The sequence below is a fragment of the Bombus flavifrons genome, chromosome 9, assembly GCF_040668555.2.
Source record: "Bombus flavifrons isolate JBK064 chromosome 9, iyBomFlav1_principal, whole genome shotgun sequence".
In the NCBI taxonomy this organism is placed as follows: domain Eukaryota; kingdom Metazoa; phylum Arthropoda; class Insecta; order Hymenoptera; family Apidae; genus Bombus; species Bombus flavifrons.
In genome coordinates this window covers 1347238-1364292 of record NC_138450.1, presented here as the reverse complement: position 1 = coordinate 1364292, position 17055 = coordinate 1347238, and the positions used below count along the sequence as shown (strand labels likewise).

Sequence of the window (17055 nt, the reverse complement as noted above, 5' to 3'; positions counted from 1 at the left end):
AGTTTAACATTAATGATAGAAATGTTAATAAATGATAGTGAACTCCAAGTTCTGAAGCGATGTGTAACTTTTTCTAAATAATAAAATATTAATTTTTCATATATTCAATAAACATAGTTTGAACCTTTTTTTAATTAAGAGTAATATAAATTCTACTTTAAAACTTCATCCTAAATTTGTTTATATACTTCGTGAACATTAAATGAACAAAAATATGCATAAAATAATATACAGAAGAAAGAGATTAAGTAAAGGAGCACTTACTCAATCATTTATCTTATAAAACCGTACAAACCGAATAAAAATCAAAGTTGTAATAAACAAGTGCAGTACCACAAATGAGATACAGATAGTTACATGATACATATCACATCGCATACCTCTTTTGTATTCGTACGTTCATATGCGCGAATTTCACAACCATTCGCGACACCTATCGCGAAAACATTGCAGTAAGCGATGCGTCGTTTCAGTTCCGGGCGTTCCTCGACGACAAACAAACATGCTTCGTGTAGCGGGAGGAGATACAACAGTCGACAAAATTCTAGCGATTTGTTCGCTTGTGCGTTCTAATTCTTCTAATCTAATGGTGTAGATAGTTTGACACCGTAAAATGTAGCTCGAACACCTTAGACCGAATTTATCGTCGCGGTTGAAAAACCGCACACCCATGAGATCAACTTCCATTCCCATCTCCAGCACGTTGACGTTCACTGAGGAGTGGCGCGCAAAAAGATGGCCAGCTCGCCGACCAGCATCGAAAATCAAATAGACAGTTTTTTGGAACAGTTCAAACGCAGTGCCTCCCGCGCAATGGAAGAGTCTCATAGGTCCAGTTATAATGCTTGTAGCAGTAGTATCAGTCATAGTCGAAGTGGAAACCTGGATCTCGAAATCTTGGAAGCTGGTAAGTTTTCGAGAATTTTGTATAATTTCAGTATAATTTATTGTTTTGTGAGGTTTAAATTTTAGTTATTTTCCACTACTCTTTCTGTTACTATCTCCACCGCATGCACTTACTTTCAATTCTGCACTGTTTTCGATTGATTTTTTGGGCGTTCCTTGCATATTTTGATACATTTGCTTTCTAATAATATTATTAGTTTGAATACATTTAAACTTAATGTTTCATAGTTTCCTTATTGTCTTTTGTTAAATTATATTATAATTGTAAGTTTGCGTAGTAAGTCTTATCTTAAGTTTAGTATATTATGTATTGTTTTAATTTTTGTCATAAATGCGTTAAATGTATAAACTTTTTTTTTAATGGTGGATAATCATTCTTATTTACTTATCTTGCATGATATAAATTAAAAATTATAGTATATTCAAAACTTTCATTATGATTATATTGTACAATGAAGGAATTATTGCATACATACGCATTCATATTATTTATTTCTTATAACATAAATGCTGCAATTGAAAAGATATGTTAAAAATCTATCACGCGACCCTTTTATAATCCAGCCTGTCTTCAATTCAATGATAAAGTAATAACATAGTAGAATTATATAGAATTTTAGTGTAATCCACGTTTAATCGGACACTTTTGACTGACACGCTGCAAGTCACGTGCAGTTACCCCACTTTAGGAATCGAGTCTTTCGTGATTGGTTGTTTCGTCTTGTCTTTACTTCTACTGTGGAACATTATGGCGTCGCATACTGTTAGGTTACGATAGAGGTCGTCGTCCGTTGTAGGTGTTTTATGGTGAAAAGTCATAAAACTGCAGGATTACAAGTTGCGAGATGCATTCAATAAAGTTTTAAAAGCACCGAATCAATGTGATCATCTTTATCTTATAATTAGAATTTTTACATCAATATATTATATATTATTAACAGATTTACTAATTAATTCATTTTATTCTTGGATAAAGTGATCGCGTTGCAGTTATTTCGAGGCATTGGGTGCGTAAGACTAATTGGAAATATAGATTATAATATCCGAGCGGAAAATAAAAATCGACTATAATGAAATTCCATCAAATTAATGCACACGAAAAAATTAGAATATTTCATATATATCAGTAATAGAGTAGACTTGTAATATTGACGATAAATCAAATTGTTGCGTGAAGTGTTGATTTTATCGATAATATCGCGTGATATTTTGTAACACGTAAAAAACGATTATTTAGTGAAATAAAAAAGCACAGTATGATTCTTCGACGAAAGTCAACACACGGCTGCAACTGCCCCTGTCATCAACACTGCTCGACGAAATGTGCAGGTTTGGATCAGACACTTTATTCTACTACTTCCTAAATTAATTTAATGCATAAAAATGTCACTAAAAGAAATATTCCAAAAATTCGAAGAACAAACGATCTGCGTGATAATTATATTTTCCTTTTATAATTTTATTCGAACTATAAACGGATTATTGATTTATGAGACAACCCGATTTGTTTACATGTTAGCGATAGTCATATTACATAAACACAAAATCAATATTATAATTATAAATTTCTAATACAATTTAATGGACAACTTGCTATGAATATTTGTCAATTTCATATCTCAAATTCATATTACAATGAATATATGGATATGTTCTTACATATGTATATGTATATACGTAATACGTTTTAAAATTTCTTTTTTCATTATTTGAATATGTATATTTAAATATATCGTGACTTAATGATTCTTATGAAAATCGAATCCAAATTTAAGTAAATTTGGAACAATGTTTTTTAAATAATATATGACATAACCATTTATTAAACAAATTAGCAGAATTATAGATTTTTCTTTGTTCATCAAAGTTAAAAAGAATTTAAACAAATGTTGATTATTTGAAATTATTTTGACAACTTCAGCAATTTATACGAATATAACATGGAAATTGTTCCATTTATACGGGACTAGCACTGTTATCCCCTCCACGAAATATTAAGAACTAGATTCGCCATATCATTAAACGTAGTGCTTTATAATGTTACCCGGTATTATTAAAATTTGCGAAAAAATTATACCGTGACAGCATACATTTCAAATGTGGTATTTTTTGAAAGATATTTATAATTGACTGTGAAAATAATCGCGAGGTCAAATTAAAAAAAGGTAAGTAAAATTTGACTTGCCACATACCCATAAAGATGGAAAGCCATTATGTGTAGTGATTCTCAACCTTGTCGATGTCGGATGTAGTTTTCTAAATAAAAATCAAAATAATAAATTCGTCTCTTTGTTTCGTCATTTATGTTATTCGTTATAATTTTCTTTATCATTTACTTTATAATTTCTGATTTATTTTTTGCTAAATAAATTTAAACAAATTTTATAATTGACACGAACATATAACTGACATTATCAGCTGATCACTTGTTTAGAATCTTTCTATTCGAAATTTTTATTGTAAAGTATTTTTTAAACAGACAATACTTGATTTCTATCATCGATTCTTTTTTATTTTCGTTTGTATAATTTTATCATTGAAATATTACTGTTTACCAGAACATATAAAGAGTTAAAAGATACCTCATTGTATAATATTAAGTGGAATATGGATACTAATTTATGTGAAAAAAATGAGATTGAAATGCAACCAGATATTGTAACATTGCAAGATACTTTACGTAATAAAAATCAAAAGGTAGAAGTATCCACTTGTCAATGTATGGTTAATGATGAGTTGACATATACACAAATAAGAGAAAAGGTAAGTAAACATCTGTGTTAAAACGATATAAAAAAGAATATTTTTATGGTAGTATATATCAATATCAATTAATCGTCATATCTTTTAATTTTATACCAGTATAATGTTAAGATATGAAGTTATCTATTAATGATCTATTAACAACATTTTCCATAATATATAAAAAACTTTTGTATTACAGAAAATACATATGGATGCAACAAGTAGTACCTTCAAGCCAAAGAAAAACTTAACGAAAATGAAAGTGAAGAAACATAAAAATGAAGGAGAATCAAATTATGAATCCACAAAGTTAGAAGATAGTCTAACTCAAGTGTTACAAAGATTTAAAAGAGGATGTGAATGTCAGGATGATCAGTGCTTTAAAGGTTTAAATCCTGAAACAGTATATCGTCATAGATTGAATATTGCAGAATTAACAAAGGCTGAACATGATATGTATTTAATGGGTGTTACCATGGCCTGTTTGACCAATCCATATGAAACGGTACGACATACAGAACGACGTAGATTACGTGCACAATATGTATATCAGGGTAGAAGAGTATGTTTGGATGCTTTTTTATACCTAGAAAACTGTACACATTATCAAATAAAACGAATTAGGAAACACTTAATGACCCATGGTGTTACCCCGCGAGTTCATGGAAATCATGGAAAAATTCCTCACAATACGTTTTCCTTAGATATTTATAAAATTGCTACAGAATTCTTAAAAAATTTTATTGAATTGCAAGAAACAAAACAAAAGACGAAAGTTGCAAAAAATGCACAATTACATCTTCCATCAAACATTACACGCAAAGTAGTGTACAATTCATATATACAGTATTGTAGAAAAATGTCTCCTGATATAAAAATAATGGGGTATTCAACATTTAGAAGATTTATGAAAGTTCAATTCCCACAAGTAAAATTTTCTAAGTTAGAATTCATGATCAGGAATCAGAATATACAGAATCAAGGATGTAGTAAAACTGACTTGGAGAAAAAAGATACAATCGATGATGGAACATCCAAATCAGCAGATCTGATAACAGAAGGCAATGCCATATTACCTTTATTAATTGCTAGCCAAACAGGACAAAGTGATACTTATTTTTTAACACCAATTAGCAAACTACAAGATGGCGTGAGTTATCAGATAACTACAAGTGGACTTCTAGTCAATAAATCAGCATTACCTGTCTAAAATAGATGATGTTAAAAAATAAAATGTCTCTTACATTTAATATCTAAATACAATTAAAAAGATAATATATTTGAAAATATACATATAAAATAAAATAAAATTTTATAAAATGACTGTATAAATTACCCAATAAAACAGGTGTATTTTCTTCATATGCTTATATTATTATAATTAAAGAATATGCCTGAGATAGATTGAGTGTTCAAGAAATAATACATTAACAGTCTTTTTATTAATTCATAAAAATCCGCTCATTAGTTATTAAATATTTATTTTATTTAAACAAACAAAGGGAAGAATCATGATTTGATGTGTGGTTGTGTCATATTGATTTATAATCTGTAAACCAAGTATGTATATATAATTAATATAACTATATATATATATATATATGTATGTATATATATATATATATACACATACATATATATATAATATTTTAGATAATAAATAATTTGTATTTTTTCAATTTATGGTTTTTTTCTTATTATATCCTATCTACATAGTTGTGGAACGATCACATATTACAAATAAGAGTAATACAAAAAGGTAGTTATCCTAAGTATATTCTTTCAGGGCTGAATTCTAATATATAAATCAAAAGGGTAGAAAATCAGTAATCACTTAAAAAAATTATTAACATTTTATACATTAAACTATTAATATTATATAAAATTTGAAAACAGTATATTAAAATTAGGCACAAACTGTGTACTATGCATATATTTATTTTACAATATTTATTATTAATAATTTATTAATAGTAATAATGCTATACTTAATCATAATTATATTAACATATTTTGTATTCTAGAAAGATTTGTTTTTTTATAGAAGTATATATATCTTTATAATTATAATAATGTCAATTTATAGTTTGAGAGCCTCTTGCTTTACAGTTATAGCTGAAATATTGTAGATACAGCAGGAAACTACTTCACTTAGTTGGAATCAGCAAGGTCATATAAGTGCACTTTGAGATCTCACTTTGACATATAGCAAATATTGCATAAGTGATTATCAATACAATTGTATATAATTTTACTAAATGCTTATTTTAAATAACTATAGAGCTATGTAGTTGAAGTTATTTTTATTAAAAATTATTAATACAATTTATTTACAAATTTATTGTGTAATTATATTGTATGTTCAATATTATGTAAATACACCATGAGATATAAGTGTTGTAATGATGTATAAATATTTATATATTATAAAATGGAAATATAAGTACTTTGTTTCATAATATTATTCAATCAGTCATAACATTATTTAATATTACATATATTGTATATATTTACATTTTAAAATATGTAATTCACTTGATTTTACATTTTTTAGAAGATGTAGAGAGCATGACAGGTGAGATTGAAAATGGAGATTTGGCAATCCGAGATGTTGCAGACCTTCTTCAATCGCAGTATGCTATTATAGCAGGTGAGATAAAATTTGATTAATGTTGTTGAAGAATATATTATTTAATCATTGCATTTTTAAAATAACACGTTCCACATATGTAGGAGGAAAAACACGAGAAGGATGTCCTATAATTACTTTTCCAGATAATGGTAATTTTCATAATTTATCTGACTTGGATTACCAACGTCTCATGCTGTATCTTACTTCTGTGCCAACGTGAGATTTCAACTTTCAGTGTTATTAATATGTACAGTTACATGTTGGAAAAATCATTTACAATATCTGATAATTTTTAGATTACAAGAAGCAGATCTTGGATTCCACTTAATTATTGATAGAAGAAATGATAAGTGGAACTCTGTGAAAACTGTGTTATTAAAGATCTCTGTGAGCATATATATATATATATATATATATATAATAAAACATACAATGATAATATAAGGAAAAGTTTTGATAGTTCTGTTAGTAATTATCTTATATTTTAGGGGTTTTTTCCTGGTTTAGTTCATGTAGCATATGTTCTGCGTCCAGCTGGATTTTTACAGAAAGCTATTTCAGAAGTATCAAACAAGCTATTTAGAGAAGATTTCAAATTTAGAGTTATATTTTTAGCAAATGTTGCTGAACTTCATGAACTTATAGATAAAGATCAGTTAACTGAACAACTGGGTGGTACCTTGCCATATTGTCATCACACTTGGATACAAAATAGAATTGTAAGTAGAATAATAAAAATAATATAAAAATAACTACTTCTCTATATTAAAAATTTTTTAGAGTTTAGAAAAATTTTCATCAATGACTCAAGACGTATCTCTCGCATTGGATTCTTTCACTCGGCGTTTAGCCGAAATTGAATTTCCTAATAATACAGTTGCAACTACATCTTTACTATCTCAACAACAAGTAGAATACAATGAATTAAAAGAAGAAATTCTTAGTGCTGCAAGACATGGTGAAGCACTATTGGATAGTGTAAGACAATTAACTGGCAAGGGAACAGCTGATAGATTAGGAAATGTTGCAGCAATAGAAAGGTAGAAGATAATTTAATTTAACACTAATTACAACAATTTTTCTTTATTGAGAACAAGAATTAAAAGTTATTATTTGTTTTTAGATTGCTTGTTCAGTTAGAAGAAACAGAACGCACTTTTGATCTGTTTTGGACACATCATAGTTCTCGTTTGAGACACTGCTTAGCATTAAGACAATTTGAAGCTGACTTTAGAGAGTTACAAGCAATATTAGATCAACATCTAAAAACTATAGAAGAAATGACAGAAGTAGGAGAAACTCAAGCAAGGGTTGAGCAGTTAGTTTGTGACACATCAGCATTTCAAAGAATATGTAGAGTATGTACCTTTATTTATACATATATACAAGCATTTTTATTACATATTAAACAAACATATATTCTAATCTATGCAAAACAACAAAAGTACACAAGCAATAAAATAGAGCTAATCTGTCTAAATAAATATATTTACAAATCTGGGACAATAATATTTAAAAATACTTCTATATAAAATAATTGTTTATATCGCTTTCAACTCTATATAACTAATAAAATTATATAATGAAAGGAAAACAAATATTAATATTAATATCAATATTTTAAGTTTGAGAATGTTCACAATGCACTTAAGGCAGCAAGGTATAATATTCGAACCAGTATTATAAAGCATTTATTTTAATACATTTATTTTAGATATTTAAAAATTGAGATATGTATATAAATTAATATCCACTACAAAATTGTTAAAAAATTTTAATGAAAATTCTGGTTTGAATAATATTTATATGTAGATACACATACATATAATGCACATCATGCACAAATGTTATTTTGCATCGCTTTCCTCATTTTGTCGATAGTCCTATTTGTTGCATACCATGTGGATTTGGGTCTTGGTAAGCAATCCACTCAACAACATACATATATTTTGTGATAGATTTACATATTTAAATACGACGATAATAATTATTTCAATTTTTTAATTCTATTTACTGTATCTTGAAATACAATAAAATAATTATTAAGTATAACAATTTATGGGTTTGTGAATTAAATCCCTATCAAACGTTTAGTTATGTCAAATGAATACTCACGCACATTTGAAGCTTAAAAATTACTTATCAAAAACGAAAAAAATAGGGATTTAATTCATGCCTTATACTGGCATGATGGACTTTGAGAATGAATGTCATTATTATTTCTCACTTTACACTGCACGTAAAATAGTACTTTTTTTTTAATACTTTTTTTAGACAAAACAGTGACAATTGATGAAAACATTTGATGACTGTTTGTAGTTTTCTTATTAATGTTATTTTCATACTTTTAAACATGAATAAAATTACATACATTTATAGGGAGATATAGAACGAGCAGAGGAGGTGATATCTGCTGGTCAACAACTATTATCTGGGAGGCATCAATGTCCTACAGATGTTGTAGAACCAAAGTGTGTGGAACTACAGAGGATTTGTACTATTCTAAGTCAAAGATTAGAAAGACGATTACATATGTTAACTAAATGTAGGGAACTCATGGAACGTATAGATAAGGTAATTGTTTATATTTAAAATTATCTGAAACGATGTCTATTTCTAAATATATATACATAATAGGCAAACACATGGTGTACACGTGGTATAGAATTACTTGCCTCACAAAACAATACGACTCCACCTGATCAAGCACTTCAAGAATTACAAGAATTAATAGAAGCTGCTGAAGAATTTCACCATCCCAGATGTATTTTTCAAGACTCTGTAATGCCTGAAACTAAGGCTCTTATTACTCAAGTATGTATATTCTGTAAATAAAATTATATTTATAAAGTTATTGTGCTTATAAAATAAATTATTAGGTTTTGCAAAGAATAGAAGATGTGTCTTTGATGTGTGATAAAAGAATAATGACACTAAAACAGCAATTAATTAAACCAGCAAGACCAGTTCAAACTGTAACACCTGAACCAGTTAAACCATTGCAATCACTGCCTCAAATTGTTAAACCTGGAAGAATTCTTAAAAAAGCTAACACTATGCCGAAGGTAAATTGTTATTTTACTTAATTTGACATATTTTCAATTCTTTTTATTTCTTGATTATATTCCTTTAGATGGAGATGAGTCCTATAGAAGGGGAATCTTCATCTCCAGAAAGTGAATCTAAAGACACAGAAGCTTTACGTTTAAAGCGTGGACATGTTTTAGCGGAACTAGTTGAAACTGAACGAATTTATGTTGCTGAGTTAGGTACTATAATTAAAGGATACAAAATGGAATTAATAAATGAAGCAATGGCTCATTTAGTACCAGCAGCATTAGTCGGCAAAGGAGATATTTTATTTGGAAACTTAGAAGATATATACATTTTTCATGGAGAAACATTTTTAAAAGATTTAGAAAATTGTATTTCAAATACCGAACTTGTCGCATTATGTTTTGTACAAAGGGTAAATATCTATACATATACACAATTTTAATCAATTAATACAATATTAACATACATATTTTTTAATATAAGATGCATTTATCTTTTTAGCGCGAGATGTTCTTCAGATTATATAGTTATTATTGTCAAAACATTCCGAGATCTGAAAAATTACGAGAACAGATACAAAATGAACCACAGTTTCTTGCAGCTTGTCAACAAAAGCTTGGTCACAAATTACACCTTGCTGCATACCTTCTAAAGCCTGTTCAACGTATAACAAAATACCAATTGTTGTTGAAAGATCTTTTAAAATATAGCGACGAACCATCGTGTTGTACTGAATTACAAGAAGCATTAGATTGTATGCTTGTTGTATTAAAATGCGTTAATGACAGCATGCATCAGACTGCAATTACTGGATTTGGTGTAGGCATAATATTTAAAAATAATTGTTTATGCCATTCAATGATGTAATACCAAAAATGCATATCCTTTTTAGGGTGATCTAAATGCACAAGGTGAACTCTTATTGCAAGGTTCTTTCAGTGTATGGAGTAGCAGTAAACGAGAACGGCTTCTCAGGTTAAAACCATCACAGCGACATATATTCTTATACGAAAAGGCATTTATATTTTGTAAACATAGTAAACCACAAGCTCATAATAAAGCTACATACCATTTCAAAAGATATCTAAAGGTAATTTTTAATATCTGTTTCATATTTTTTATTCACTTTATTTATATTATATCTAAAGAGCATAATCTTATTTTTTATAGATGTCACAAATTGGATTAACAGAATCGGTAAAAGGTGATGCAAGACGTTTCGAAATTTGGCTACAAGGTCGAGCTGAAGTGCATACTATACAAGCATCTACAGTTGATGTCAAACAGTCTTGGGTGCGTCAAATTAAAGGCGTTTTAATGTCTCAATTGGCTGAGCTTAAAGGGAAACAAAATTCTGCTCTTGGAAAAACCAATCACAAGTATATATTATTATTTATAGGACACATTAAAAACTTTAATGATTATAATAGTTTTGCACAAAATATTTGTAGACCTTTGCGGCAAACAATTTCGTGGGAAGCTCAAGGCAGCGTTTCAGGATCGTTAAGAACTCTTTCAGTTGATGGTAGCAGTGTTATATCGCATATTACAGATATTTCACAGTCAACTGAAGATGATATTGCATGGAGTTCAGAAAACAGTAATACTGATGACGAAGATGCTTTTAGTGAAAATCCTGGTCCTGCTCCTGTAAGTTTCATTTCAAATAGTGTAATTAAATAGTTAGATACCTATAGTTTAAATAATTAGAAAGCTAATATGCTATCAATTTTGTATTCAATTAGGGTGGAAGATATGTAGCATTAGCTGATTATTGTGCAGTTGGTCAATCAGAAGTTACAATGCGTGAGGGAGACAATCTAGAACTTCTTAAAGTCGGATGTGCTGGTTGGTGGTTTGTAAAATTAATAAGTACTGGAATAGAAGGATGGGCACCAGCAGCTTACTTGGAACCAATGAATCGGAAGAGTTCACGTAGCTCACAATCAGTCAACAGCCAAGAAACTATATGAAACAGGCGTCTAACACACTAGATTTTCCTAGTGTGTTAGATTCACGCATGTATTCAAAGAATATCACTTGTTGAAGTATAAAATTAACAATCACATATTGGCAGATTTTATAATGCATACAAAAATATAGACAAGAATTCAGAAATTTTGCATAATATACATACAATATAACGAAACTTATTTCAGACCGTATGATATAGCAATATATGTTTGATCTATATGATTAATCTGTGAATAATTAGAGCCATATATAACTTTTGAAATGGAAAATTAGATGAGGAGAATCTAAGATATTAACCTAATTAGTTAATCCTTCATAAAAAGGTATAAATAACGAGAAACCAGGGAATGAAAAAATGCATAAACTTTTTTACTACATAAAGTATATTACGAAAGAATTTGTTGGTGGAAGCGCTTTACGCAAGCAAATAAAATTTGCATTTACTACAGAAAAATAATATTAACTAGATTTATTCTTACAAAAAGAATAACATTTATAGAATTGTATAAAACGTATTTGGATAGCGGATTAAAAAATTTATGCACGCACATATGCATATTTACATATACATATAATACAGTAATAGTAAAGTAAATTATACGGATTTGTATTCAACTTTGCATTTTCTAATATTGCAAAGAAAATAACTACAATGAAATGCAATCATTTCAATCACACAGTTACTACTTCCATAAAAGTTATATAAAATTACAATTTATGAAATTTATCTATACTTGTGACCTGTATAATATTTAACTATATGCAAATATTCCAAAGTTCATATTAGATTTGGAATATTGTTATTTTTTGTAATCTATTAGCAACGCTCGTAACATTTTTTAAATAACAAAGCTTGTGTACAGTTACAAAAAAGAAATCAAATATATCTGTGTTATATTTATAAAATATTTTTCAGTAAAATTATGTAATAAAATTATTATTTACATATTTATTATAATAGTATTATATTATCATCAATATAGTTTATTTATTTTTACAAATAATTTAATAGAACATAGTTTTCGAAACTGAAAAACGAATTTAGAATATTTGCAAATTATTCAAAAGTGATTATGAAGTCTTTAAAATTATAACGAGTGTACGAGTATTTATTTAATGCTTCTGCGAATGAATTATAAGAATTTAGCAGAAGTACTTTGTTGAAACATTAGTATAGGTAAAATAGAGAATATACTGTTAATAAGTCTTTGTGACCAAACAGCTTGATATTAGTACTATTTTAGTATGTAAAAAATAGCTTATTTAAAATATTTAATGAAAAAGAAATGAACGATTATAGAGTATTAAGTAACATATACACAAGTTCTCAAGAGCATGAAAATTAACACCAAGCATTGTGCAATATATAATATAATACTGTAATAAACTTTAGAAAAATATTCCAGTAAAAAAGCAATTCCAATTTTTGCAGGATTGATAATTCATCAATTTCTTAAATATTTAATGATAATGGAATAGGTATAATATAATTTGTACTGAAAATTTATATGGATATAGAAGAACTAAATAAGAAATTGTTATGAATTAATATCTTTCTTTTATAGCTAAATGTGCAATTATTACATTCTTTTTAGGATTGGGATCATGATTTACATTGCTTGGAAAATGTTAATTAACTATAATTTATATGTTATTTATATATAACAAAATTCTATTGTGATTATAAGATATATAGATATATATATATTGAGTACAAATAATTTATTTTAGTAGTATGGCTATTATTGAAATAAATTCGTGTTATAATAAATATAATATGATATTTAAATAATTTGAAAATAAGATTAATAGCTACATTGTTAATGTTTTATTAATAGAAAATGTTGATTTTAGACCAAAGAAAATTGTGCATCTTTTCTTGGGAAAGCAAGGCAATGAAAACATTATTAATTTATAATCGTTAACTATTAATTTTTAGTTTATTATTTATCATTCTCACCCACCTTTACGCCGTCCTAATATTAACTAGTTATAGGATTCAATAATTCATCAAGTAAATTATTTTATTTGATGTTTAACCTTTGATTTATTTCTTTTGCATTTTAAAAAAACGTAAGATTTTATGTATATTCAGATATAGCAACATTGTGATAATAAAATTTGAGTGTGGTAAATAGTTACGGAAATGATTTTAAATCTGATTAATTATTCTGCTTGCAAAAAATAACCAAATTTTAATTTTTTGTATGTTTTTTATTGGATTTTTGTGTTCCAATATGTACTTAATATAAAAAACAAACAAATATTTAGGTTATCAGAATTTTTGTAGATAATATTACATTAATACATAGACAATAATTATATGTGGAATGTGGAATGGTTCTATTATGAATGCATGTGGATGTAATAATAATTTTTGAAACAAATAAAGCAATGTTATTATTGTATTTTTTTTTAGAAAAGAAAACTGGACGATTTTACAGAAAGGAAAATGTTTATTCTATACAATATATTAATAGAAATAGGCTATAATTATTAGGAATATTATTAGAGATTTTAGTTTTGTTTACAAAATTGAGATCTAATTTAATTCAATAAAGAAATATCAATCCTGATTGAAATATTGTCTATAAGCTTCTAATAAAGGATTCTTTTTATTGTTCCTTTCAGGTAATTTTAATATAATTTATTTTTACGCGAGATTAACTTAAATATTGATACTTCATCAATGTATAATATAATTAAGCATTGAAGAATAAGCTTGCCATACAAAAATTTTAGTATAAAAGAATTTAGGTAACAGTTTTTTGTTGAAACAATGAAGTTCTGATCGTAGTTCAATTAATATTAATTGTAATAATAATGATGCTGTTATTATGTTTAAATTAACAACCATAAAAGTCATAGTTTGTAATAAGTAATTAAAATTCGAGACTAGGTTAAAACTAGTGTATTTAATATTGTATTTTGTTTAATGTATTGTCTGTGTGTTTATTAAAATAATACAATAAGATAAAAACATATATGAATTCCAAAAATAATTTATCCACGTAAGTCTATACTTAAGTTTATTAAACCTCTAGCTTTATTTTCTAATTTTACAATAGAAATGTATAAATATACATACTTTGAATATGGCTATATGTATAAAATACTATCTTATACTTTTTCAGATTCATATTCTTTAGTAAATGTTGTGGGGATTATTAAGACTCTCTATCCGTTAATGAACACAATTAAAATTAATTTTAGAATGTTTGAAATCGAAATTTAAATTTAAATTTGCAACCACAATCGATTTAATTTGATTTAAATCGATATTAATTTGAATTTAGAACGATAGATGAGGTAAGTGTTGTATGTATATACATAGTACAAAGGACGAATCATTGCGCTACATTCTTTTGGAAGAATTGGAGGAATTGGTGGTGCAAATTTGTTGGGCACGTTGTGTATAACAGTGATTTGTATTCTTGATAGTAATCTTTAATATAATTGTTTTCGTAAATTTCTGAAAATTTTACTAAAAAAAGTTAGCGATAACAAAAAAATGGCTCCGCGTGCAGAAGCAGTGCCAAAGGAAATTTCAGAAGTTCCAAAAGATGTACCGAGTAGAGGAATTAATGCAGTTTTATTAGGACCACCTGGTTGCGGTAAGGGTACACAGGTGAAATTAATTCTTTTTACGCAAATTTGGATGTAATAGTTTTAAAACATTAGTGCGAATTATTTAATCGAATACTGATTGTATTTTAGGCACCGCTATTGAAAGAACGATACTGTGTATGTCATCTATCTACAGGTGACATGCTTCGAGCAGAAATTAATTCTGGATCCGCTATTGGAACAGAAATTAAAAAAGTAATGGATGATGGTAAATTAGTCAGTGATGATCTTGTAGTTAATATGATTGATAGTAATCTAGATAAACCTGAATGTAAACGTGGTTTTTTGTTGGATGGTTTTCCTAGAAATGTACCACAAGCTGAAAAAGTAAGCTTGATATCTTCATAGTGATATCTTAATGGACTGAAGTTAATAACAATTTGTTTTTGTTCAACTTGAGAAGATTATCGATAACCTTGAAATGACATTGAGGTAAGATTTTGATATTTTTTATTAAAATTCATTTCTTTTCTATTACAACAGCTTGATGAAATGTTAAAGAAGAGACAAACCAAGTTAGATGCTGTGGTAGAGTTTGGAATTGATGATAATTTGTTGATAAAGAGAATCACAGGTCGTTTAATACATCCTGCAAGTGGCAGATCGTACCATGAAGAATTTTCTCCTCCTAAAGAACATATGAAAGATGATGTAACTAATAATGATTATTTTTATTAAATTACAACTTACATATGAAATTAGAAAATATATTAAACAATATTTTGTTAATAGATTACTGGAGAGCCATTAATTAAAAGATCTGATGATAATGCAGAAGCATTGAAGAAACGATTAGCAACATATCACGCACAAACTCAACCTTTGATTGATTATTATACTTTACAAGGGGTTCATTATTATGTTAATGCAGCTCAATCTCCTAAAAACGTTTTTAAAGACATTGACCAGATTTTCCTAAAAACAACTAAAGAAGAGAAAAAAAAAGGTTTCTTCAGTTGGCTCTTTTAAAATGTTGAATAAAGAAATATACCTCGTTTTTCTCTTGTAAACTAAGGGCAATATGTAGTTAATTGAAAAAAGCTTTAGTATCAAAATGACTTTTAACTGAAGTTAATAATCTAGGTATATGATTTCTCATTTAAAAATAATTTACGCTACTTATAGTCAGTACAGTGTGTATTTTTTGAACAATTAATATAGAGTACATTGAATGAAACATTAAACAAAAGAAGAGAAAATAAAAGTGCATACTGCATTGGTTAAATTGCAAATAATGCATATGTTTTAAAAAGAACTATTACAAGCTAATAAGTCAAATGCACACATTTTAATAATAGAACAAGTTTGATATAATACTTTGATATGTAAAACCATTTAAGTGCATAAGAGAATAACGTATGTATATATAATGGAAGACATGATTTACTTACTTAAATACTGTTATAGAGTATATTTTCATTTCTTTTTACTGTATTTCTTTGAGACATACATTTCGTAAGACTTGTAACATTCTCTGCATAAAATATATATATCATTCCTTAGACTTTTTATAATCGAAGATTATGTTTTGGAACTTTTTTTAGTACAAGAGAAAAGATCTATCCAATAATTAAGATATTTAAATATAAGTGATGTAAATATAAATAACACAAAATTTTTAAAGAAATTTACTTCAATGTGATTTCTTATGTAAGATTTTAATAAGAGCATAATTTTTTAACATGAATGATAAAAAAAACACTGCATTTTAAAATATTAAACAGTTTTAACGAAATGTTTCATTTATATATATATATATATATATATATATATATATATATATAATTATGCGTATAAATTTTGTACGCACAAATGTTTTTATATATTTTGAGTAGAGGCATTTTATTTAAATAAAAAAATATATGAACAGAAAGTAACAAATTTTAAGATACATTATTAATGCACTGGAAACATAAAGATGCCTATGTATTCTTACAATTAGATATGGGTAACTTTCCAAGATGGCTATAAAATCAGATGCAATGTATATTTTGAAAGCCTATTTTCCATATAATTCAAAGTAACTCAAATATATATTAGTACACTATTCCCACCTTAAGAAATGAATGTATATCTGAATATAGAATAAAATTTCTAATATACTGAAGTATTTG

The 17055-nt window shown here is 27.2% G+C and overlaps 3 protein-coding genes across 9 annotated transcripts; all 3 read left to right on the top strand.

Moving 5' to 3' along the window:
• Positions 1-469: 469 nt before the first annotated feature.
• Positions 470-14277, top strand: LOC138183672 (guanine nucleotide exchange factor DBS). Of its 7 annotated transcripts, XM_069120965.1 has the most exons (17): positions 1360-1787; positions 1883-2235; positions 6206-6301; positions 6385-6499; positions 6580-6670; positions 6772-7002; positions 7064-7323; positions 7407-7641; positions 8663-8857; positions 8921-9097; positions 9163-9348; positions 9417-9752; positions 9842-10159; positions 10233-10430; positions 10511-10719; positions 10792-10990; positions 11086-14275. In XM_069120965.1, exons 2-17 carry the CDS (start codon positions 2163-2165, stop codon positions 11311-11313), a joined length of 3147 nt encoding a protein of 1048 aa, XP_068977066.1. In that variant the 5' UTR covers positions 1360-1787; positions 1883-2162; the 3' UTR covers positions 11314-14275. The 7 variants fall into 7 exon arrangements, with proteins under 7 accessions (XP_068977065.1, XP_068977064.1, XP_068977066.1 ...); XM_069120964.1 differs by lacking the exons at positions 1360-1787; positions 1883-2235 and adding an exon at positions 470-907 and having other exon boundaries at positions 11086-14276; XM_069120966.1 differs by having other exon boundaries at positions 1360-2235.
• LOC138183673 (uncharacterized) lies at positions 2828-5227 on the top strand. The gene is made up of 3 exons (XM_069120971.1): positions 2828-3071; positions 3465-3669; positions 3851-5227. The coding sequence occupies exons 2-3, from the start codon at positions 3514-3516 to the stop codon at positions 4859-4861; spliced, it is 1167 nt and encodes a 388-aa protein (XP_068977072.1). The 5' UTR covers positions 2828-3071; positions 3465-3513; the 3' UTR covers positions 4862-5227.
• A 358-nt stretch (positions 14278-14635) lies between the features above and the next one.
• Positions 14636-17048, top strand: Ak2 (Adenylate kinase 2). Its single transcript, XM_069120848.1, has 4 exons — positions 14636-14942; positions 15032-15268; positions 15425-15592; positions 15674-17048. Exons 1-4 carry the CDS (start codon positions 14826-14828, stop codon positions 15908-15910), a joined length of 759 nt encoding a protein of 252 aa, XP_068976949.1. The 5' UTR covers positions 14636-14825; the 3' UTR covers positions 15911-17048.
• Positions 17049-17055: the final 7 nt, after the last annotated feature.